The 22896-nt window shown below is 62.0% G+C and overlaps 1 protein-coding gene across 1 annotated transcript in view; it reads left to right on the plus strand.

Annotated features, from left to right (window-relative positions):
• LOC140411187 (cullin-9) overlaps positions 1 to 22896 on the plus strand; it is a 463592-nt gene that overhangs the window by 358761 nt on the left and 81935 nt on the right. Inside the window, exon 35 of the mRNA XM_072500276.1 lies at positions 6266 to 6340. Within this exon, the coding sequence (XP_072356377.1) occupies positions 6266 to 6340 (75 nt within the window). The remainder of the gene's footprint in view (positions 1 to 6265; positions 6341 to 22896) is intronic.

The following is a 22896-nucleotide window of genomic DNA, read 5'->3' on the forward strand; positions in this document are numbered from 1 at the left end:
TTGCATCTAGCACTCTCCTGGTCTTTTTTGTTCATTATGGAGCCATGCTACATGGTACACCACCCAACTGAGACCCTGCAAGCCCACTTCTAGGAGAAAACTGAAAAGCCTTTGGTGTTTGTGTTCCACTAATATGGTATGTTCTGTCTAGTGATCAAATTTAAATCTAATTCTTTCGCTCGTGAGCTCTTGAGAATTCCCCCCAGCAAAACAGCCAAATGTGTTTCTGCTGTTCCTCCCCTGGCTTCGGGAGGAAGAGGCAGTGAGGAATTCTGCACAGTGATGTCCTAACTTGTGTCGATTTGCCCTTTTCTTTCCTTGAATCACTGAGAAAGCCAGGCCACAGCTCTTTGGTATAAGCCTCACACCAAGGAAACGGGAAGATGAGCTAAATCAAGAGGCGATCGGGCAACACCCGGCTCAGCTTTTTGGAGCTTGACAATTGTGTGAAAAGAAGAAATAACTTTTTTTTTAATAAATATTTTATTGAAAATTTTTGGCCAACCAACACAGTACATTGTGCATCCTTTACACAATATTATAACAACACAAATAACAATGACCTATTTTATAAACAAAAAATGAATAAATAATAAATAACAAAAATGAAAACTAACCCTAATTGGCAACTGCCTTATCACAAGTAACACTCTCCAAAAATATAATTTAACAGTCCAATATATAATTATCTGTCGCAACGACCTATACATATTATACAGTATATATTAACAACCCTGAGAGTCCTTCTGGTTCCTCCTCCTCCCCCCCCCCCTCCCCCCCCGATCCTGGGCTGCTGCTGCTGCCTTGTTTTTTCCATTCCATCTATCTTTCTGCGAGGTATTCGACGAACGGTTGCCACCGCCTGGTGAACCCTTGAGCCGACCCCCTTAGAACGAACTTAATCCGCTCTAGCTTTATAAACCCTGCCATGTCATTTATCCAGGTCTCCACCCCCGGGGGCTTGGCTTCTTTCCACATTAACAATATCCTGCGCCGGGCTACTAGGGACGCAAAGGCCAAAACATCGGCCTCTCTCGCCTCCTGCACTCCCGGCTCTTGTGCAACCCCAAATATAGCCAACCCCCAGCTTGTTTCGACCCGGACCCCCACTACTTTTGAAAGCACCTTTGTCACCCCCATCCAAAACCCCTGTAGTGCCGGGCATGACCAAAACATTTGGGTATGATTCGCTGGGCTTCTCGAGCACCTCGCACACCTATCCTCCACCCCAAAAAATTTACTGAGCCGTGCTCCAGTCATATGCACCCTGTGTAATACCTTAAACTGAATCAGGCTTAGCCTGGCACACGAGGACGACGAGTTTACCCTGCTTAGGGCATCTGCCCACAGCCCCTCCTCGATCTCCTCCCCCAGCTCTTCTTCCCATTTCCCTTTTAGTTCTTCTACCATAGTCTCCCCTTCGTCCCTCATTTCCCTATATATATCTGACACCTTACCATCCCCCACCCATGTCTTTGAGATCACTCTGTCCTGCACCTCTTGTGTCGGGAGCTGCGGGAATTCCCTCACCTGTTGCCTCGCAAAAGCCCTCAGTTGCATATACCTGAATGCATTCCCTTGGGGCAACCCATATTTCTCGGTCAGCGCTCCCAGACTCGCGAACTTCCCATCCACAAACAGATCTTTCAGTTGCGTTATTCCTGCTCTTTGCCACATTCCATATCCCCCATCCATTCCCCCCGGGGCAAACCTATGGTTGTTTCTTATCGGGGACCCCCCCAAGGCTCCAGTCTTTCCCCTATGCCGTCTCCACTGTCCCCAAATCTTCAGTGTAGCCACCACCACCACTGGGCTTGTGGTGTAGTTCCTCGGTGAGAACGGCAATGGGGCTGTCACCATAGCCTGTAGGCTAGTCCCCCTACAGGACGCCCTCTCTAATCTCTTCCACGCCGCTCCCTCCTCCTCTCCCATCCACTTACTCACCATTGAAATATTAGCGGCCCAATAATACTCACTTAGGCTCGGTAGTGCCAGCCCCCCCCTATCCCTGCTACGCTGTAAGAATCCCTTCCTCACTCTCGGGGTCTTCCCGGCCCACACAAAACCCATGATGCTCTTTTCAATCCTTTTAAAAAAAGCCTTCGTGATCACCACCGGGAGGCACTGAAACACAAAGAGGAATCTCGGGAGGACCACCATCTTAACCGCCTGCACCCTCCCTGCCAGTGACAGGGATACCATATCCCATCTCTTGAAATCCTCCTCCATTTGTTCCACCAACCGCGTTAAATTTAACCAATGCAATGTGCCCCAATTCTTGGCTATCTGGATCCCCAGGTAACGAAAGTCCCATGTTACCTTCCTCAACGGTAGGTCCTCTATTTCTCTACTCTGCTCCCCTGGATGCACCACAAACAACTCACTTTTTACCCATGTTCAATTTATACCCTGAAAAATCCCCAAACTCCCCAAGTATCCGCATTATTTCTGGCATCCCCTCCGCCGGGTCTGCCACGTATACAAATCGTCCGCATACAAAGATACCCGGTGTTCTTCTCCTCCTCTAAGTACTCCCCTCCACTTCTTGGAACCCCTCAACGCTATCGCCAGGGGCTCAATCGCCAGTGCAAACAATAATGGGGACAGAGGGCATCCCTGCCTTGTCCCTCTATGGAGCCGAAAATATGCAGATCCCCGTCCATTCGTGACCACGCTCGCCATCGGGGCCCTATACAACAGCTGCACCCATCTAACATACCCCTCTCCAAAACCAAATCTCCTCAACACCTCCCACAAATAATCCCACTCCACTCTATCAAATGCTTTCTCGGCATCCATCGCCACTACTATCTCCGTTTCCCCCTCTGGTGGGGCCATCATCATTACCCCTAACAGCCTCCGTATATTCGTGTTCAGCTGTCTCCCCTTCACAAACCCAGTTTGGTCCTCGTGGACCACCCCCGGGACACATTCCTCTATTCTCATTGCCATTACCTTGGCCAGGATCTTGGCATCTACATTTAGGAGGGAAATAGGTCTATAGGACCCGCATTGTAGCGGGTCCTTTTCCTTCTTTAAGAGAAGCGATATCGTTGCTTCAGACATAGTCGGGGGCAGTTGTCCCCTTTCCTTTGCCTCATTAAAGGTCCTCGTCAATACCGGGGCGAGCAAGTCCACATATTTTCTATAGAATTCGACTGGGAATCCATCCGGTCCCGGGGCCTTTCCCGCCTGCATGCTCCTAATTCCTTTCACCACTTCTTCTACCTCGATCTGTGCTCCCAGTCCCACCCTTTCCTGCTCTTCCACCTTGGGAAATTCCAGCCGATCCAAGAAGCCCATCATTCTCTCCCTCCTATCCGGGGGTTGAGCTCCATATAATTTTTTATAAAATGTCTTGCACACTCCATTCACTCTCTCCGCTCCCCGCTCCATCTCTCCTTCCTCATCCCTCACTCCCCCTATTTCCCTCGCTGCTCCCCTTTTCCTCAATTGGTGTGCCAGCAACCTGCTCGCCTTCTCCCCATATTCGTACTGTACACCCTGTGCCTTCCTCCATTGTGCCTCTGCAGTGCCCGTAGTCAGCAAGTCAAATTCTACATGTAGCCTTTGCCTTTCCCTGTACAGTCCCTCCTCCGGTGCTTCCGCATATTGTCTGTCCACCCTCAAAAGTTCTTGCAGCAACCGCTCCCGTTCCTTACTCTCCTGCTTCCCTTTATGTGCCCTTATTGATATCAGCTCCCCTCTAACCACCGCCTTCAACGCCTCCCAGACCACTCCCACCTGGACCTCCCCATTATCATTGAGTTCCAAGTACCTTTCAATGCACCCCCTCACCCTTAGACACACCCCCTCATTTGCCATTAGTCCCATGTCCATTCTCCAGGGTGGGCGCCCTCCTGTTTCCTCCCCTATCTCCAAGTCTACCCAGTGTGGAGCGTGATCCGAAATGGCTATAGCCGTATACTCTGTTCCCCTCACCTTCGGGATCAACGCCCTTCCCAGCACAAAAAAGTCTATTCGCGAGTAGACTTTATGGACATAGGAGAAAAACGAGAACTCCTTACTCCTAGGTCTGCTAAATCTCCACGGGTCTACACCTCCCATCTGCTCCATAAAATCTTTAAGTACCTTGGCTGCTGCCGGCCTCCTTCCAGTCCTGGACTTCGACCTATCCAGCCCTGGTTCCAACACCGTATTAAAATCTCCCCCCATTATCAGCTTTCCCATCTCTAGGTCCGGAATGCGTCCTAGCATCCACCTCATAAAATTGGCATCATCCCAGTTCGGGGCATATACGTTTACCAAAACCACCGTCTCCCCCTGTAGTTTGCCACTCACCATCACGTATCTGCCCCCGTTATCCGCCACTATAGTCTTTGCCTCGAACATTACCCGCTTCCCCACTAATATAGCCACCCCCCTGTTTTTCGCATCTAGCCCCGAATGGAACACCTGCCCCACCCATCCTTTGCGTAGCCTAACCTGGTCTATCAGTTTCAGGTGCGTTTCCTGTAACATAACCACATCTGCCTTAAGTTTCTTAAGGTGTGCGAGTACCCGTGCCCCCTTTATCGGCCCGTTCAGCCCTCTCACATTCCACGTGATCAGCCGGGTTGGGGGGCTGCCTACCCCCCCCCCCCTTGTCGATTAGCCATCCCCTTTTTCCAGCTCCTCACCCGGTTCCCACGCAGCTGTATCTCCCCCAGGCGGTGCCCCCCCGCCCATCCCCTCCCATACCAGCTCCCCCCTCTCCCCAGCAGCAGCAACCCAGTAATTCCCCCCTCCCACCCCACCCGCTAGATCCCCCGCTAGCGTAATTACTCCCCCCTTGTTGCTCCCAGAAGTCAGCAAACTCTGGCCGACCTCGGCTTGCCCCCGTGACCTCGGCTCGCACCGTGCGACGCCCCCTCCTTCCTGCTTCTCTATTCCCGCCATGATTATCATAGCGCGGGAACCAAGCCCGCGCTTCTCCCTTGGCCCCGCCCCCAATGGCCAACGCCCCATCTCCTCCACCTCCCCTCCTCCCCCCGTCACCACCTGTGGAAGAGAGAAAAGTTACCACATCGCAGGATTAGTACATAAAACTCCTCTTTCCCCCCTTTTTAACCCCCCTCTTCGCCCCCCACATTCGCCCCACCACTTTGTTCAAACGTTCTTTTTAATAACCCGCTCATTCCAGTTTTTTTTCCACAATAAAATTCCACGCTTCATCCGCCGTCTCAAAGTAGTGGTGCCTCCCTCGATATGTGACCCACAGTCTTGCCGGTTGCAGCATTCCAAATTTTATCATCTTTTTATGAAGCACCGCCTTGGCCCGATTAAAGCTCGCCCTCCTTCTCGCCACCTCCGCACTCCAGTCTTGATAAACGCGGATCACCGCGTTCTCCCATTTACTGCTCCGAGTTTTCTTTGCCCATCTAAGGACCATTTCTCTATCCTTAAAACGGAGGAATCTCACCACTATGGCTCTGGGAATTTCTCCTGCTCTCGGTCCTCGCGCCATCACTTGGTATGCTCCCTCCACCTCCAACGGACCCGCCGGGGCCTCCGCTCCCATTAACGAGTGCAGCATCGTGCTCGCATATGCCCCGACGTCCTCTCCCTCCGCACCTTCAGGAAGACCAAGAATCCTCAGGTTGTTCCTCCTTGCGTTGTTCTCCAGTGCCTCCAACCTTTCCACACATCGTTTCTGATGTGCCTCATGCGTCTCCATCTTCACCACCAGGCCCTGTATGTCGTCCTCATTCTCGGCTGCCTTTGCCTTCACGACCCGAAGCTCCCGCTCCTGGGTCTTTTGTTCCTCCTTTAGCCCTTCGATCGCCTGTAGTATCGGGGCCAACAGCTCTTTCTTCATTTCCTTTCTGAGCTCTTCCACACAGCATTTCAAGAACTCTTGTTGTTCAGGGCCCCATGTTAAACTGCCACCTTCCGACGCCATCTTGGTTTTTGCTTGCCTTCCTTGCCGCTGTTCTAAAGGATCCACTGCAATCCGGCCACTTTCTCATCCTTTTTTCATCCGTATCCAGGGGGGATTCCCTTCTGGTTTACCGCACAGTGTTTTTAGCCGTCAAAATTGCCGTTGGGGCTCCTATCAAGAGCCCAAAAGTCCGTTTCACCGGGAGCTGCCGAAACGTGCGACTCAGCTGGTCATCGCCGCACCCGGAAGTCTCAAGAAAGAACTTTTAACGAGAAGATAACGCAGGACGGTTACAATACCCTGTTGTATTCTCGTGTTTGTCGGGTACCTATCAATTGGAGATGTTTTGAAATGAAGCTCTGAAATGATGGTGTCTTTGCACAGGTCAGTAAAGCTGCACGACAAGAGAAGCGATTCCATGATTATAACGAGCGATGCACCTTTCACCATCAGGCAAGGGTGAGTACACGGAACTTCAATCTAGACCCTGTTTGAAACTATCTCCATACTGCAAACTCTGTATCAACATGGGAACCTGCGACTGAGGCCTAACAGTGAAGATTGATTTCTGACAGGATTCTGATGAAGCTTTGGTTCGATGGCAGTTATTTAATGAATCTGTCTAATGGCTAATGGAGTATTGCAAAGGGGCTGGAGGATATAAGTGAGGAAATTACGCTATGTTATAGAGCCTTGGTCAGACTCCATCTAGAATAACTGTCCAATTCTGGGCAGTGCACTTCAGGAAGTATTTTCTGGCCGTGGCAATGGTGTATTGCAGATTTGTCTGTGGGCTGCTGGTTCTTAAAAGGGTCAAGATGTGAGGAGGACTGACCCAAAATTTATCTTCCAAATCATGAGCCCCCCTCATGCGAAGTTGCGAAGTGATACAACCTCTGTATTTAAAATACTTTGATAAAGATAAAGTATCAGAGGGCCGGGGTGGTGCAGGGTTGAGTGGAGGGTGGTGGGGGGTGAGGGCTCTGTGGGGGGGGTGCAGTGGAGGGGGGTGGGGGTGCAGGGCTGTGTGGAGGGGGGTGGGGGGTGCAGGGTTGTGTGGAGGGGGGTGCAGGGTTGGGTGGGGGGGGTGCAGGGCTGTGTGGAGTGGGGTGAGGGGGGCAGGGTTGTGTGGAGGGGGGTTGGGGGTGAGGGCTGTGTGGAGGGGGGTGGGGGGGTGCAGGGCTGTGTGGAGGGGGGTGGGGGGTGCAGGGCTGGGTGGGGGGTGCAGGACTGTGTGGTGGGGGGTGCAGGGCTGGGTGGGGGGGTGCAGGGCTGTGTGAAGGGGGGTGGGGGGGGTGCAGGGCTGTGTGGAGGGGGGTGGGGGGTGAGGGCTGTGTGGAGGGGGGTGGGAGGGGCATGGTTGTGTGGAGGGGGGTGGGGGGGGCATGGTTGTGTGGAGGGGGGTGCAGGGTTGAGTGGAGGGGGGTGGGGGGTGCAGGGCTGTGTGGGGGGGGTGCAGGGCTGTGTGGAGGGGGGTGAGGGGGTGCAGGGCTGTGTGGTGGGGGGGGGTGCAGTGTTGTGTGGAGGGGGTGGGGGGGGTGCAGGGCTGTGTGGAGGGGGAAGGGGGGTGAGGGCTGTGTGGAGGGGGGTGGGGGTGAAGGTTGTGTGGAGGGGTGGGGGTGCAGTGTTGTGTGGAGGGGGGTGGGGGTGCAGTTGTGTGGAGGGGGTGGGGGGTGCAGGGCTGTGTGGAGGGGGGGTGGGGGGGTGCAGTGGAGGGGGGTGGGGGGTGCAGGGCTGTGTGGAGGGGGGTGGGGGGTGCAGGGTTGTGTGGAGGGGGGTGCAGGGTTGGGTGGGGGGTGCAGGGCTGTGTGGAGTGGGGTGAGGGGGGCAGGGTTGTGTGGAGGGGGGTGGGGGTTGAGGGCTGTGTGGAGGGGGGTGGGGGGTGCAGGGCTGTGTGGGGGGGGGTGGGGGGTGCAGGGCTGGGTGGGGGGGTGCAGGACTGTGTGGAGGGGGGTGGGGGGGTGCAGGGCTGTGTGAAGGGGGGTGGGGGGGTGCAGGGCTGTGTGGAGGGGGGTGGGGGGGTGCAGGGCTGTGTGGAGGGGGGTGAGGGGGCAGGGTTGTGTGGAGGGGGGTGGGGGGTGAGGGCTGTGGAGGGGGGTGGGGGGGGCATGGTTGTGTGGAGGGGGTGCAGGGTTGAGTGGAGGGGGTGGGGGGGTGCAGGGCTGTGTGGGGGGGGTGCAGGGCTGTGTGGAGGGGGGTGAGGGGGTGCAGGGCTGTGTGGTGGGGGGGGTGCAGTGTTGTGTGGAGGGGGTGGGGGGGTGGGGGGTGCAGGGCTGTGTGGAGGGGGGGTGGGGGGTGATGGCTGTGTGGAGGGGGGTGGGGGTGAAGGTTGTGTGGAGGGGTGGGGGTGCAGTGTTGTGTGGAGGGGGTGGGGGGTGCAGGGCTGTGTGGAGGGGGGGTGGGGGGTGATGGCTGTGTGGAGGGGGGTGGGGGTGAAGGTTGTGTGGAGGGGTGGGGGTGCAGTGTTGTGTGGAGGGGGGTGGGGGTGCAGTTGTGTGGAGGGGGTGGGGGGTGCAGGGCTGTGTGGAGGGGGGGGTGAGGGCTGTGTGGAAGGGGGTGGGGGGGCAGGGCTGTGTGGAAGGGGGTGGGGGGTACAGGGCTGTGTGGAGGGGGATGGGGGTGCAGGGCTGTGGAGAGGGGTGGTGGGTGAGGGCTCTGGTGGGGGGTGCAGGGTTGTGTGTGGGGTGAGGGCTGTGTGGAGGGGGGTGGGGGGCAGGGTTGTGTGGAGGGGGGTGGGGGCAGGGTTGTGTGGAGGGGGGGGTGCAGGGTTGAGTTGAGGGGGGGGAGGGCTGTGTGGAGGGGGGGGAGGGCTGTGTGGAGGGGGGTGAGGGCTGTGTGGAGGGGGGTGGGGGTGAAGGTTGTGTGGAGGGGTGGGGGTGCAGTGTTGTGTGGAGGGGGTGGGGGGTGCAGGACTGTGGAGGGGGGTGAGGGGGGCAGGGTTGTGTGGAGGGAGGTGGGGGGGTGAGGGCTGTGTGGAGGGGGGTGGGGGTGAAGGTTGTGTGGAAGGGGGTGGGGGGGCAGTGCTGTGTGGAAGGGGGTGGGGGGTGAGGGCTGTGTGGAGGGGGTGGGGGGTGAGGGCTGTGTGGAGGGGGGTGGGGGTGAAGGTTGTGTGGAGGGGTGGGGGGTGCAGTGTTGTGTGGAGGGGGGTGGGGGGTGAGGGCTGTGTGGAGGGGGGTGGGGGGTGAGGGCTGTGTGGAGGGGGGTGGGGGTGAAGGTTGTGTGGAGGGGTGGGGGGTGCAGTGTTGTGTGGAGGGGGGTGGGGGGTGAGGGCTGTGTGGAGGGGGGTGAGGGGGGTGGGGGGTGAGGGCTGTGTGGAGGGGGTGGGGGGGTGAGGGCTGTGTGGAGGGGGGGGTGAGGGCTGTGTGGAGGGGGGGGGTGAGGGCTGTGTGGAGGGGGGTGGGGGGTGAGGGTTGTGTGGAGGGGTGGGGGGTGCAGTGGAGGGGGGTGGGGGGTGCAGTTGTGTGGAGGGGGTGGGGGGTGCAGGGCTGTATGGAGGGGGGTGGGGGGTGAGGGCTGTGTGGAGGGGGGCAGGGTTGTGTGGAGGTGGGTGGGGGTGCAGGGCTGTGTGGAGGGGGTGGGGGGGTTCAGGGTTGTGAGGAGGGGGTGGGGGTGCAGGGCTGTGTGGAGGGGGTGGGGGGGTTCAGGGTTGTGTGGAGGGGGTGGGGGCTGTGTGGAGGGGGGTGAGGGCTGTGTGGAGGGGGGCAGGGTTGAGGGGTGGGGGGTGCAGGGTTGTGTGGAGGGGGGTGGGATTGAGTGGAGGGGGTGCAGGGCTGTGTGGAGGGGGGTGCGGGGTGCAGGGCTGTGTGTGGGGGGTGAGGGCTGTGTGGAGGGGGGTGGGGGGTGCAGGGTTGTGTGGTGGGGGGTGAGGGGTGGGGGGTGAGGGCTGTGTGGAGGGGGGTGGGGGGTGAGGGCTGTGTGGAGGGGGTGCAGGGTTGTGTGGAGGGGGGTGGGGGGGCAGGGCTGTGTGTGGGGGGGTGGGGGTGAAGGCTGTGTGGAGGGGGTGAGGGGTGCAGGGCTGTGTGGAGGGGGTGAGGGGGGCAGGGTTGTGTGGAGGGGGGTGTGGGGTGAGGGCAGTGTGGAGTGGGGTGGGGGGGTGGAGGGGGGTGAGGGGGGCAGGGTTGTGTGGAGGGGGGTGAGGGCTGTGTGGAGGGGGGTGGGGGGCAGGGTTGAGTGGAGGGTGGTGGGGGGTGCAGGGCTGTGTGGAGCGGGGTGGGGGGCAGGGTTGAGTGGTGGGGGGGTGCAGGGGTGGGGGGGTGCAGGGCTGTGTGGAGGGGGGTGGGGGTGCAGGGCTGTGTGGAGGGGGGTTCGGGGGGTGCAGTGTTGTGTGGAGGCGGGTGGGGGGGTGCAGGGCTGTGGAGGGGGGTTCGGGGGGTGCAGTGTTGTGTGGGGGGGTGCAGGGCTGTGTGGAGGGGGGTGGGCGGGTGCAGGGCTGTGTGGAGGGGGGGTGGGGGGTGATGGCTGTGGAGGGGGGTGGGGGGGCAGGGTTGTGTGGACGGGGGTGCAGGGCTGTGTGGAGGGGGGTGGGGGGTGAGGGCTGTGTGGAGGGGGTGGGGGGTGCAGTTGTTTGGAGGGGGTGGGGGTGCAGGGCTGTGTGGAGGGGGGTGAGGAGGCAGGGTTGTGTGGAGGGGGTGGGGGCAGGGCTGAGTGGAGGGGGTGGTGTAGTGCAGCGTTGAGTGTAGGGGGTGGGGGGCAGGGCTGTGTGGAGGGGAGTGGGGGGTGCAGGGCTGTGTGGAGGGGGTGGGAGGGGCAGGGTTGAGTGGATGGGGGTGGGGGCAAGGCTGTGTGGAGGGGGATGGGGGGTGCAGGGTTGAGTGGAGGGGGGTGGGGGGCAGGGCTGTGTGGAGGGAGGTGGGGGGTGCAGGGCTGTGTGGAGGGGGGTGGGGGGCAGGGCTGTGTGGAGGGGGGCAGTGTTGAGTGGAGGGGGGTGGGGGTGCAGGGCTGTGTGGAGGGGGGGTGGACAGGGCTGTGTGGAGGGGGGCAGTGTTGAGTGGAGGGGGGTGAGGGGTGCAGGGTTGTGTGGAGGGGGGTGGGGGGTGCAGGGCTGTGGAGGGGGGTGGTGGGTGCAGGGTTCTGTGGAGGAGGATAGGGGGTGCAGGGCTGTGGAAAGGGGTGGGGGGTGAGAGCTCTGGTGAGGGGTGCAGGGTTGTGTGGAGGGGGGGTGCAGGGTTGAGCGGAGGGGGGTGGGGGGTGAGGGCTGTGTGGAGGGGGTTGGGGGTGCAGGTTGTGTGGAGGGGTGGTGGGTGCAGTGTTGTGTGGAGGGGGTGAGGGCTGTGGAGGGTGGTGGGGGGTGAGGGCTGTGTGGAGGGGGTTGGGGGTGCAGGTTGTGTGGAGGGGTGGTGGGTGCAGTGTTGTGTGGAGGGGGTGAGGGCTGTGGAGGGTGGTGGGGGGTGAGGGCTGTGTGGAGGGGGGTGGGGGTGAAGGTTGTGTGGAGGGGTGGTGGGTGCAGTCTTGTGTGGTGGGGGGTGCAGTTGTGTGGAGGGAGGGGGGTGAGGGGCAGGGTTGTGTGGTGGGGGGTGAAGGCTGTGTGGAGGGGGGTGGGGGGCAAGGCTGTTGATTAGGGGGGCAGGGTTGAGGGGTGGGGGGTGCAGGGTTGTGTGGAGGGGGTTGGGGGGCAGGGCTGTGTGGAAGGGGGTGAGGGGGGGCAGGGTTGTGTGGATGGGGGTGGGGGGCAGGGTTGTGTGGAGGGGGGTGAGGGCTGTGTGGAGGGGGGTGGGGGGCAGGGCTGTGTGGAGGGGGAGGGGGTGGGGTTGAGTGGAGGGGGAGGGGGGTGGGGTTGAGTGGAGGGGGGTGGGGTTGAGTGGAGGGGGGTGGGGTGCAGGGTTGTGTGGAGGGGGGTGGGGGTGCAGGGCTGTGTGGAGGGGGTGAGGGGTGCAGGGTTGTGTGGAGGGGGGTGGGGGGTGCAGGGCTGTGTGGAGGGGGGTGAGGGCTGTGTGGATGGGGGTGGGGGGTGAGGGCTGTGTGGAGGGGGTTGGGGGGCAGGGCTGTGTGGAGGGGGAGGGGAGTGGGGTGCAGGGCTGTGTGGAGGGGGTGGGGGGTGCAGGGCTGTGGAGGGGGTGAGGGCTGTGTGGAGGGGAGTGGGGGGGTGAGGGCTGTGGAGGGGGGTGAGGGGTGCAGGGTTGTGTGGAGGGGGTGGGGTGTGCAGGGCTGTGTGGAGGGGGTGGGGGGTTGTGTGGAGGGGGGTGGGGGGGCAGGGCTGTGTGTGGGGGGGGGTGAGGGCTGTGTGGAGGGGCTTGGGGGGTGAGGGCTGGGTGGAGGGGTGTGGCGGGTACAGGGTTGTGTGGAGGGGTGGGGGGGCAGGGCTGTGTGGAGGGGGGTGGGGGGTGAGGGCTGTGTGGAGGGGGTGGGGGGTGAGGGCTGTGTGGAGGGGGGTGGGGGGTGCAGGGTTGTGTGGAGGGGTGGGGGGGCAGGGCTGTGTGGAGGGGGGTGGGGGGTGAGGGCTGTGTGGAGGGGGTGGGGGGTGAGGGCTGTGTGGAGGGGGGTGGGGGGTGCAGGGTTGTGTGGAGGGGGCTGAGGGGTGGGGGGGGGCAGGGCTGTGGAGGGGGGTGGGGGGTGAGGGCTGTGTGGAGGGGGTGGGGGGTGAGGGCTGTGTGGAGGGGGGTGGGGGGTGAGGGCTGTGTGGAGGGGGGTGGGGGGGGCAGGGTTGTGTGGAGGGGGCTGAGGGGTGGGGGGGCAGGGCTGTGTGGAGGGGGGTGGGGGGTGAGGGCTGTGTGGAGGGGGTGGGGGGTGAGGGCTGTGTGGAGGGGGTGGGGGGTGCAGGGTTGTGTGGAGGGGGCTGAGTGGTGGGGGGGGCAGGGCTGTGTGGAGGGGGGTGGCTGTGCAGGGTTGTGTGTGTGGGGGGGGGTGTTGACGGTTGTGTGTGTGTCTGGGGGGGTGTTGCAGGGTTGTATGTCTGGGGGGGGTGTTGCAGGGTTGTGTGTGTGTGTGCGGGGGGGTGTTGCAGGGTTGTGTGTGTGTGGGGGGGGTTGCAGGGTTGTGTGTGTGTGGGGGGGGGGGTTGTAGGGTTGTGTGTGTGGGGGTGTTGCAGGGCTGTGTGTGTGAGGGGGTGTTGCAGGGTTGTGTGTGTGGGGGGTTGCAGGGTTGTGTGTGTGTGTGCGGGGGGGTGTTGCAGGGTTGTGTGTGTGGGGGGGGGGTGTTGCAGGGTTGTGTGTGTGAGGGGGGGTTGCAGGGTTGTGTGTGTGGGGGGGGGGTGCAGGTTTGTGTGTGTGAGGGGGGTGTTGCAGGGATGTGTGTGTGAGGGGGGGTTGTAGGGTTGTGTGTGGGGGGGTGTTGCAGGGTTGTGTGAGTGAGGGGGGGTTGTAGGGTTGTGTGTGTGGGGGGGTGTTGCAGGGTTGTGTGTGTGGGGGGGGGGGGGTGCAGGGTTGTGTGTGTGAGGGGGGGTTGTAGGGTTGTGTGTGGGGGGGTGTTGCAGGGTTGTGTGAGTGAGGGGGGGTTGTAGGGTTGTGTGAGTGAGGGGGGGTTGCAGGGTTGTGTGTGTGGGGGGGTGTTGCAGGGTTGTGTGTGGGGTGGTGTTGCAGGGTTGTGTGTGGGGGGGTGTTGCAGGGTTGTGTGTGGGGGAGTTTGCAGGGTTGTGTGTGTGAGGGGGGATGGTGCAGGGTTGTGTGTGGGGGGGTGTTGCAGGGTTGTGTGTGTGGGGGGGTGTTGCAGGGTTGTGTGTGTGTGTGGGGGGGGGTTGCAGGGTTGTGTGTCTGGGGGGTGTTGCATGGTTGTGTGTGTGAGGGGGTGTTGCAGGGTTGTGTGTGTGGGGGGGGTGCAGGGTTGTGTGGGGGGGGGGTTTGCAGGGTTGTGTGTGTGTGGGGGGGTGTTGCAGGGTTGTGTGTGTGAGGGGGGGTTGCAGGGTTGTGTGTGTGTGTGGGGGGGGGGGGTTGCAGGGTTGTGTGTGGGGGGGTTGTGCAGGGTTGTGTGTGTGTGGGGGGGGTTGCAGGGTTGTGCGTGGGGGGGGGTTGCAGGGTTGTGTGTGTGTGGGGGGGTGTTGCAGGGTTGTGTGTGTGAGGGGGGTTGTAGGGTTGTGTGTGTGTCTGGGGGGGGGGGTTGCAGGGTTGTGTGTGTGTGTGGGGAGGGGGTTGAGCAGGGCTGTGTGTGTGTGGGGGGGGTTGCAGGGTTGTGTGTGTGGGGGGGTTGCAGGGTTGTGTGTGTGTGGGGGGGGTGTTGCAGGGTTGTGTGTGTGGGGGGGTTGCAGGGTTGTGTGTGTGTGTGGGGAGGGGGTTGAGCAGGGCTGTGTGTGTGTGGGGGGGTTGCAGGGTTGTGTGTGTGAGGGGGGTTGTAGGGTTGTGTGTGTGGGGGGGTGTTGCAGGGTTGTGTGTGGGAGGGTTGCAGGGTTGTGTGTGTGTGGGGGGTGTTGCATGGTTGTGTGTGTGGGGGGTGTTGCAGGGTTGTATGTGTGGGGGGGTGCAGGGTTGTGTGTCTGGGGGGTGTTGCATGGTTGTGTGTGTGAGGGGGTGTTGCAGGGTTGTGTGTGTGGGGGGGGTGCAGGGTTGTGTGGGGGGGGGGTTTGCAGGGTTGTGTGTGTGTGGGGGGGTGTTGCAGGGTTGTGTGTGTGAGGGGGGGTTGCAGGGTTGTGTGTGTGTGTGGGGGGGGGGGTTGCAGGGTTGTGTGTGGGGGGGTTGTGCAGGGTTGTGTGTGTGTGGGGGGGGGTTGCAGGGTTGTGCGTGGGGGGGGGTTGCAGGGTTGTGTGTGTGTGGGGGGGTGTTGCAGGGTTGTGTGTGTGAGGGGGGTTGTAGGGTTGTGTGTGTGTCGGGGGGGGGGTTGCAGGGTTGTGTGTGTGTGTGGGGAGGGGGTTGAGCAGGGCTGTGTGTGTGTGGGGGGGGTTGCAGGGTTGTGTGTGTGGGGGGGTTGCAGGGTTGTGTGTGTGTGGGGGGGGTGTTGCAGGGTTGTGTGTGTGGGGGGGTTGCAGGGTTGTGTGTGTGTGTGGGGAGGGGGTTGAGCAGGGCTGTGTGTGTGTGGGGGGGTTGCAGGGTTGTGTGTGTGAGGGGGGTTGTAGGGTTGTGTGTGTGGGGGGGTGTTGCAGGGTTGTGTGTGAGGGGGGGGTGGTGCAGGGTTGTGTGTGTGAGGGGGTGTTGCAGGGTTGTGTGTGGGGGGGGTGTTGCAGGGTTGTGTGTGGGGGGGTTGCAGGGTTGTGTGTGGGGGGGTTGCAGGGTTGTGTGTGTGTGGGGGGGGGGGTAGCAGGGTTGTGTGTGTGAGGGGGGGGTGTTGCAGGGTTGTGTGTGGGGGGGTGTTGCAGGGTTGTGTGTGGGGGGGAGGGTTGCAGGGTTGTGTGTGGGGGGAGGGTTGCAGGGTTGTGTGTGTGTGGGGGGGGTGTTGCAGGGTTGTGTGTGTGTGGGGGGTGTTGCAGGGTTGTGTGTGGGGGGGTGTTGCAGGCTTGTGTGTGTGGGGGGGTTGCAGGCTTGTGTGTGTGGGGGGGTTGCAGGGTTGTGTGTGTGGGGGGGTTGCAGGGTTGTGTGTGTGTGGGGGTGTGTTGCAGGGTTGTGTGTGTGTGGGGGGGGTTGCAGGGTTGTGTGTGTGGGGGGGGTTGCAAGGTTGTGTGTGTGGGGGGGTTGCAGGCTTGTGTGTGTGGGGGGGTTGCAGGGTTGTGTGTGTGTGGGGGTGTGTTGCAGGGTTGTGTGTGTGTGGGGGGGGTTGCAGGGTTGTGTGTGTGGGGGGGTTGCAGGCTTGTGTGTGTGGGGGGGGTTGCAGGGTTGTGTGTGTGTGGGGGTGTGTTGCAGGGTTGTGTGTGTGTGGGGGGGGGTTGCAGGGTTGTGTGTGTGGGGGGGTTGCAGGCTTGTGTGTGTGGGGGGTTGCAGGGTTGTGTGTGTGGGGGGGTTGCAGGGTGGTGTGTGTGTGGGGGTGTGTTGCAGGGTTGTGTGTGTGTGGGGGGGGTTGCAGGGTTTGTGTGGGGGGGTTGCAGGGTTGTGTGTGTGGTGGGGGTTGCAGGGTTGTGTGTGTGGGGGGGGTTGCAGGGTTGTGTGTGTGGGGGGGTTGCAGGGTTGTGTGTGTGTGGGGGTGTGTTGCAGGGTTGTGTGTGTGGGGGGGGTGTTGCAGGGTTGTGTGTGTGGGGGGGGGGGTTGCAGGGTTGTGTGTGTGGGGGGGGGGTTGCAGGCTTGTGTGTGTGGGGGGGTTGCAGGCTTGTGTGTGTGGGGGGGTTGCAGGGTTGTGTGTGGGGGGGTTGCAGGGTTGTGTGTGTGTGTGGGGGGGGGTTGCAGGGTTGTGTGTGTGTGGGGGTGTGTTGCAGGGTTGTGTGTGTGGGGGGGGGGGTTGCAGGGTTGTGTGTGTGTGGGGGGGGTTGCAGGGTTGTGTGTGTGTGGGGGGGGTTGCAGGGTTGTGTGTGTGGGGGGGGGGGTTGCAGGGTTGTGTGTGTGTGGGGGGGGTTGCAGGGTTGTGTGTGGGGGGGTGTTGCAGGGTTGTGTGTGTGTGGGGGGTTGTAGGGTTGTGTGTGTGAGGGGGTGTTGCAGGGTTGTGTGTGGGGGGGTTGCAGGGTTGTGTGTGGGGGGGTTGCAGGGTTGTGTGTGTGTGTGGGGGGTGTTGCAGGGTTGTGTGTGTGGGGGGGGGTAGCAGGGTTGTGTGTGTGGGGGGGTGTTGCAGGGTTGTGTGTGGGGGTTGTTGCAGGGTTGTGTGTGGGGTGGTGTTGCAGGGTTGTGTGTGGGGGGGGTGTTGCAGGGTTGTGTGTGGGGGGGTTTGCAGGGTTGTGTGTGTGAGGGGGGATGGTGCAGGGTTGTGTGTGGGGGGGGTGTTGCAGGGTTGTGTGTGTGGGGGGGGTGTTGCAGGGTTGTGTGTGTGTGTGGGGGGGTGCAGGGTTGTGTGTCTGGGGGGTGTTGCATGGTTGTGTGTGTGGGGGGGGTTGCAGGGTTGTGTGTGTGGGGGGGGGTGCAGGGTTGTGTGTGGGGGGTGTGTTGCAGGGTTGTGTGTGGGGGGGTTGCAGGGTTGTGTGTGTGTGTGGGGGGGGTTGCAGGGTTGTGTGTGTGTGGGGGGGTGTTGCAGGGTTGTGTGTGTGTGGGGGGGGGTGCAGGGTTGGTGTGTGTGTGTGGGGGGGGTTGCAGGGTTGTGTGTGTGGGGGGGGGGTTGCAGGGTTGTGTGTGTGTGGGGGGGGTTGCAGGGTTGTGTGTGGGGGGGTGTTGCAGGGTTGTGTGTGGGGGGGTTGCAGGGTTGTGTGTGGGGGGGTTGCAGGGTTGTGTGTGTGTGTGGGGGGTGTTGCAGGGTTGTGTGTGTGGGGGGGGGGTAGCAGGGTTGTGTGTGTGGGGGGGTGTTGCAGGGTTGTGTGTGGGGGGGTGTTGCAGGGTTGTGTGTGGGGTGGTGTTGCAGGGTTGTGTGTGGGGGGGTGTTGCAGGGTTGTGTGTGGGGGGGTTTGCAGGGTTGTGTGTGTGAGGGGGGATGGTGCAGGGTTGTGTGTGGGGGGGTGTTGCAGGGTTGTGTGTGTGGGGGGGAGGGTTGCAGGGTTGTGTGTGTGGGGGGGGTTGCAGGGTTGTGTGTCTGGGGGGGGGGTGTTGCAGGGTTGTGTGTGTGGGGGGGGTGCAGGGTTGTGTGTGGGGGGTGTGTTGCAGGGTTGTGTGTGTGGGGGGGGGTGTTGCAGGGTTGTGTGTGGGGGGGTTGCAGGGTTGTGTGTGTGAGGGGGTGGTTGCAGGGTTGTGTGTGTGTGGGGGGGGTGTTGCAGGGTTGTGTGTGTGTGGGGGGGTGGTTGCAGGGTTGTGTGTGTGGGGGGGTGTTGCAGGGTTGTGTGTGGGGGGGGTTGCAGGGTTGTGTGTGTGTGAGGGGGGGTTGCAGGGTTGTGTGTGTGTGTGGGGGGGGTTGCAGGGTTGTGTGTGTGGGGGGGGTAGCAGGGTTGTGTGTGTGAGGGGGGGTTGCAGGGTTGTGTGTGGGGGGGGAGGGTTGCAGGGTTGTGTGTGTGGGGGGGGTTGCAGGGTTGTGTGTGGGGTGGTTGCAGGGTTGTGTGTGTGGGGGGGGGGGTTTGCAGGGTTGTGTGGGGGGGGGGGGGGTTGCAGGGTTGTGTGTGTGAGGGGGTGTTGCAGGGCTGTGTGTGTGTGTGGGGGGGTTGCAGGGTTGTGTGTGTGGGGGGGGGGGTTGCAGGGTTGTGTGTGTGGGGGGGGGTTGCAGGGTTGTGTGTGTGGGAGGGGGGGGGTGTTGCCGGGTTGTGTGTGTGGGGGGGGTTGCAGGGTTGTGTGTGTGGGGGGGGGTTGCAGGGTTGTGTGTGTGTGGGGGAGGGTTGCAGGGTTGTGTGTGTGTGTGGGGGGGGTTGCAGGGTTGTGTGTGTGGGGGGGTGTTGCAGGGTTGTGTGTGTGGGGGGGGGTTGCAGGGTTGTGTGTGTGAGGGGGTGTTGCAGGGTTGTGTGTGTGTGTGGGGGGGGGGGTTGCAGGGTTGTGTGTGTGTGTGGGGGGGGGGTTGCAGGGTTGTGTGTGGGGGGGTTGTGCAGGGTTGTGTGTGTGTGGGGGGGGTTGCAGGGTTGTGTGTGTGTGGGGGGGGTTGCAGGGTTGTGTGTGTGTGAGGGGGTGTTGCAGGGTTGTGTGTGCGGGGGGGTGTTGCAGGGTTGTGTGTGTGAGGGGGGGGTGTTGCAGGGTTGTGTGTGTGTGTGGGGGGGGTTGCAGGGTTGTGTGTGTGTGGGGGGGGTTGCAGGTTTGTGTGTGTGTGGGGGGGGGGGGGGTTGCAGGGTTGTGTGTGTGTGTGGGGGGGTTGCAGGGTTGTGTGTGTGTGTGGGGGGGGGGTTGCAGGGTTGTGTGTGGGGGAGGTTGTGCAGGGTTGTGTGTGTGTGGGGGGGGTTGCAGGGTTGTGCGTGGGGGGGGGTTGTGCAGGGTTGTGTGTGTGTCTGGGGGGGGGGTTGCAGGGTTGTGTGTGTGTGTGGGGAGGGGGTTGAGCAGGGCTGTGTGTGTGTGGGGGGGGGGTTGCAGGGTTGTGTGTGGGGGGGGTGTTGCAGGGTTGTGTGTGTGGGGGGGTGTTGCAGGGTTGTGTGTGTGAGGGGGGTTGTAGGGTTGTGTGTGTGAGGGGGTGTTGCAGGGTTGTGTGTGTGGGGGGGGGTGGTGCAGGGTTGTGTGTTTGAGGGGGGGTTGCAGGGTTGTGTGTGTGTGGGGGGGGGTTGCAGGGTTGTGTGTGTGAGGGGGGGTTGCAGGGTTGTGTGTGTGTGGGGGGGGGTTGCAGGGTTGTGTGTGTGTGGGGGGGTTGCAGGGTTGTGTGTGTGTGTTGGGGTGTGTTGCAGGGTTCTGTGTGTGGGGGGGTGTTGCAGGGTTGTGTGTGTGGGGGGGGGGTTGCAGGGTTTTGTGTGTGTGTGGGGGGTGGTTGCAGGGTTGTGTGTGTGTGTGTGGGGGGTTGCAGGGTTGTGTGTGTGGGTGTTGCAGGGTTGTGTGTGGGGGGGGTTGCAGGGTTGTGTGCTGTTGTGTGTGGGGGGGTTGCAGGGTTGTGTGTGTGTGTGGGGGGGGTGGTGGGTTGCAGGTTGTGTGTGTGTGGGGGTGTGTTGCAGGGTTGTGTGTGTGTGGGGGGGGTTTGCAGGGTTGTGTGTGTGTGGGGGGTGGGTTGCAGGGTTGTGTGTGTGGGGGTGTGGTGCAGGGCTGTGTGTGGGTTGCTGTTGTGTGTGTGTGGGGGTGGGTTGCAGGGTTGTGTGTGGGGGGGTGTTGCAGGGTTGTGTGTGTGTGGGGGGGGGGTTGCAGGGTTGTGTGTGTGTGTGGGGGGGTTGCAGGGTTGTGTGTGTGAGGGGTGGTGTTGCAGGGTTGTGTGTGTGGGGGGGGGTTGCAGGGTTGTGTGGTGTGGGGGGGGGGTTGCAGGGTTGTGTGTGTGTGTGGGGGGGGTTACAGGGTTGTGTGTGTGAGGGGGGGGTTGCAGGGGTTGTGTGTGTGTGGGGGGGTTGCAGGGTTGTGTGTGTGTGTGGGGGGGGTTGCAGGGTTGTGTGTGTGTGTGGGGGGGTTTGCAGGGTTGTGTGTGTGTGGGGGGGGGTTGCAGGGCTTGTGTGTGTGTGTGGGGGGTTGCAGGGGTTGTGTGTGTGGTGGGGGGGGGTTGCAGGGTTGTGTGGTGCTGGGGGGGGGGGGTTTGCAGGGTTGTGTGGGGGGGGGGTTGCAGGGTTGTGTGTGTGAGGGGGGGTTGCAGGGTTGTGTGTGTGTGGGGGGGGGTGTTGCAGGGTTGTGTGTGGGGGGGGGGTTTGCAGGGTTGTGTGTGTGTGAGGGGGGTGTTGCAGGGTTGTGTGTGTGAGGGGGTGGGGTTGTGCAGGGTTGTGTGTGTGGGGGGGGGTTGCAGGGTTGTGTGTGTGTGGGGGGGTGTTGCAGGGTTGTGTGTGTGGGGGGGAGGTTGCAGGGTTGTGTGTGTGAGGGGGGGGTTTGCAGGGTTGTGTGTGTGTGGGGGGGGTTGCAGGGTTGTGTAGTGTGAGTGTGGGGTGTTGCAGGGTTGTGTGTGTGTGTGGGGGGTTGCAGGGTTGTGTGTGTGTGGGGGGGGGGGTTGCAGGGTTGTGTGTGTGGGGGGGGGGGGTTTCGCAGGGTTGTGTGGGGGGGGGGTTGCAGGGTTGTGTGTGTGAGGGGGGGGTTGCAGGGTTGTGTGTGTGTGTGTGGGGGGGGGTTTGCAGGGTTGTGTGTGATGTGTGGGGGGGTTGCAGGGTTTGTGTGTGTGTGGGGGGGGGGGTTGCAGGGCTTGGTTGTGTGGGGGGGGGGGGTTGCAGGGTTGTGTGTGTGAGGGGGGGGTGTTGCAGGGTTGTGTGTTGTGGGGGGGGTTGCAGGGTTGTGTGTGTGTGGGGGGGGGGGGTGCAGGGGTTGTGTGTGTGTGGGGGTGTGTTGCAGGGTTGGTCGTGTGTGTGAGGGGGTGTTGCAGGGGCTGTGTGTGTGGGGGGGGGTGTTGCCGGGTTGTGTGTGTAGGGAGGGGTGGTTGCAGGGTTGTGTGTGTGAGGGGGGTGTTGCAGGGCTGTGTGTGTGTGTGGGGGGGTTGCAGGGTTGTGTGTGTGTGGGGGGGGGGGGTTGCAGGGTTGTGTGTGTGGGGGGGGGTTTGCAGGGTTGTGTGGGGGGGGGTTGCAGGGTTGTGTGTGTGAGGGGGTGTTGCAGGGCTGTGTGTGTGGGGGGGGTGTTGCCGGGTTGTGTGTGTAGGGGGGGGTTGCAGGGTTGTGTGTGTGAGGGGGTGTTGCAGGGCTGGTTGTGTGTGTGGGGGGGTTGCAGGGTTGTGTGTGGGGGGTGGTTGCAGGGTTGTGTGTGGGGGGGGTGTTGCAGGGTTGTGTGTGTGTGGGGGGGTGTTGCAGGGTTGTGTGTGTGAGGGGGGTTGTAGGGTTGTGTGTGTGAGGGGGTGTTGCAGGGTTGTGTGTGTGTGTGGGGGCGGGGGTTGTAGGGTTGTGTGTGTGAGGGGGTGTTGCAGGGTTGTGTGTGTGTGGGGAGGGGTTGCAGGGCTGTGTGTGGGGGGGTTGCAGGGTTGTGTGTGTGTGTGGGGGGGGTTGCAGGGTTGTGTGTGTGGGGGGGTAGCAGGGTTGTGTGTGTGAGGGGGGTGTTGCAGGGTTGTGTGTGGGGGGGAGGGTTGCAGGTTGTGTGTGTGTGGGGGGGTGTTGCAGGGTGTGGTGTGTGTGTGGGGGGGTGGTTGCAGGGTTGTGTGTGGGGGGGTGTTGCAGGGCTGTGTGTGTGGGGTGGGTGTTGCAGGGGTTGTGTGTGTGAGGGGGGGGTTGCAGGGTTGTGTGTGTGGGGGTGTTGCAGGGCTGTGTGTGTGGGGGTGGGTGTTGCAGGGTTGTGTGTGTGGGGGGGGGGTTGCAGGGTTGTGTGTGTGTGAGGGGGGGGTTGCAGGGTTGTGTGTGGGGGGGTGTTGCAGGGTTGTGTGTGTGTGGGGGGGTGTTGCAGGGTTGTGTGTGTGAGGGGGTGTTGCAGGGTTGTGTGTGTGGGGGGGTGTTGCAGGGTTGTGTGTGGGGGGGTGGTTGCAGGGTTGTGTGTGTAGGGGGGGTGTTGCAGGGTTGTGTGTGTGGGGGGGGGGGGGTTGCAGGGTTGTGTGTGTGTGAGGGGGGTGTTGCAGGGTTGTGTGTGGGGGGGTGTTGCAGGGTTGTGTGTGTGTGGGGGGGTGTTGCAGGGTTGTGTGTGTGAGGGGGTGTTGCAGGGTTGTGTGTGTGTGGGGGGTGTTGCAGGGTTGTGTGTGTGTGGGGGGGTGTTGCAGGGTTGTGTGTGTGAGGGGGTGTTGCAGGGTTGTGTGTGTGAGGGGGTGTTGCAGGTTGTGTGTGTGGGGGGGTGTTGTAGGGTTGTGTGTGTGAGGGGGTGTTGCAGGGTTGTGTGTGTGGAGGTGAGTGTGTGGCGTTGCAGGGTTGTGTGTGTGGGGGGGGTTGCAGGGTTGTGTGTGGGGGGGGTTGGCAGGGTTGTGTGTGTGGGGAGGGTTGCAGGGGCTGTGTGTGTGTGGAGGGGGGGGGGTTGCAGGGGTGTGTGTGTGTGGGGTGGGGGGTTTGCAGGGTTGTGTGTGTGTGTGGGGGGGTTGCAGGGTTGTGTGTGGGGGGTGGTTGCAGGGTTGTGTGTGTGGGGGGGGTGTTGCAGGGTTGTGTGTGTGTGGGGGGGTGTTGCAGGGTTGTGTGTGTGAGGGGGGTTGTAGGGTTGTGTGTGTGAGGGGGGTGTTGCAGGGTTGTGTGTGTGTGGGGGGGGGTTTGTAGGGTTGTGTGTGTGAGGGGGTGTTGCAGGGTTGTGTGTGTGGGGAGGTTGCAGGGCTGTGTGTGGGGGGGTTGCAGGGTTGTGTGTGTGTGTGGGGGGGGTTGCAGGTTGTGTGTGGGGGGTAGCAGGGTTGTGTGTGTGTGGGGGTGTTGCAGGGTTGTGTGTGGGGGGGAGGGTTGCAGGGTTGTGTGTGTGTGGGGGGGGTGTTGCAGGGTTGTGTGTGTGTGGGGGGGTGGTTGCAGGGTTGTGTGTGGGGGGGTTGCAGGCTGTGTGTGTGTGGGGGTGGGGTGTTGCAGGGTGTGTGTGTGTTGAGGGGGGGTTGCAGGGTTGTGTGTGTGGGGGGTGTTGCAGGGCTGTGTGTGTGTGGGGGTGGGTGTTGCAGGGTTGTGTGTGTGTGGGGGGGGGGGTTGCAGGGTTGTGTGTGTGTGAGGGGGGGTTGCAGGGTTGTGTGTGGGGGGGTGTTGCAGGGTTGTGTGTGTGTGG

The sequence above is a fragment of the Scyliorhinus torazame genome, chromosome 4, assembly GCF_047496885.1.
Source record: "Scyliorhinus torazame isolate Kashiwa2021f chromosome 4, sScyTor2.1, whole genome shotgun sequence".
NCBI classification, from domain to species: Eukaryota; Metazoa; Chordata; class Chondrichthyes; order Carcharhiniformes; family Scyliorhinidae; genus Scyliorhinus; species Scyliorhinus torazame.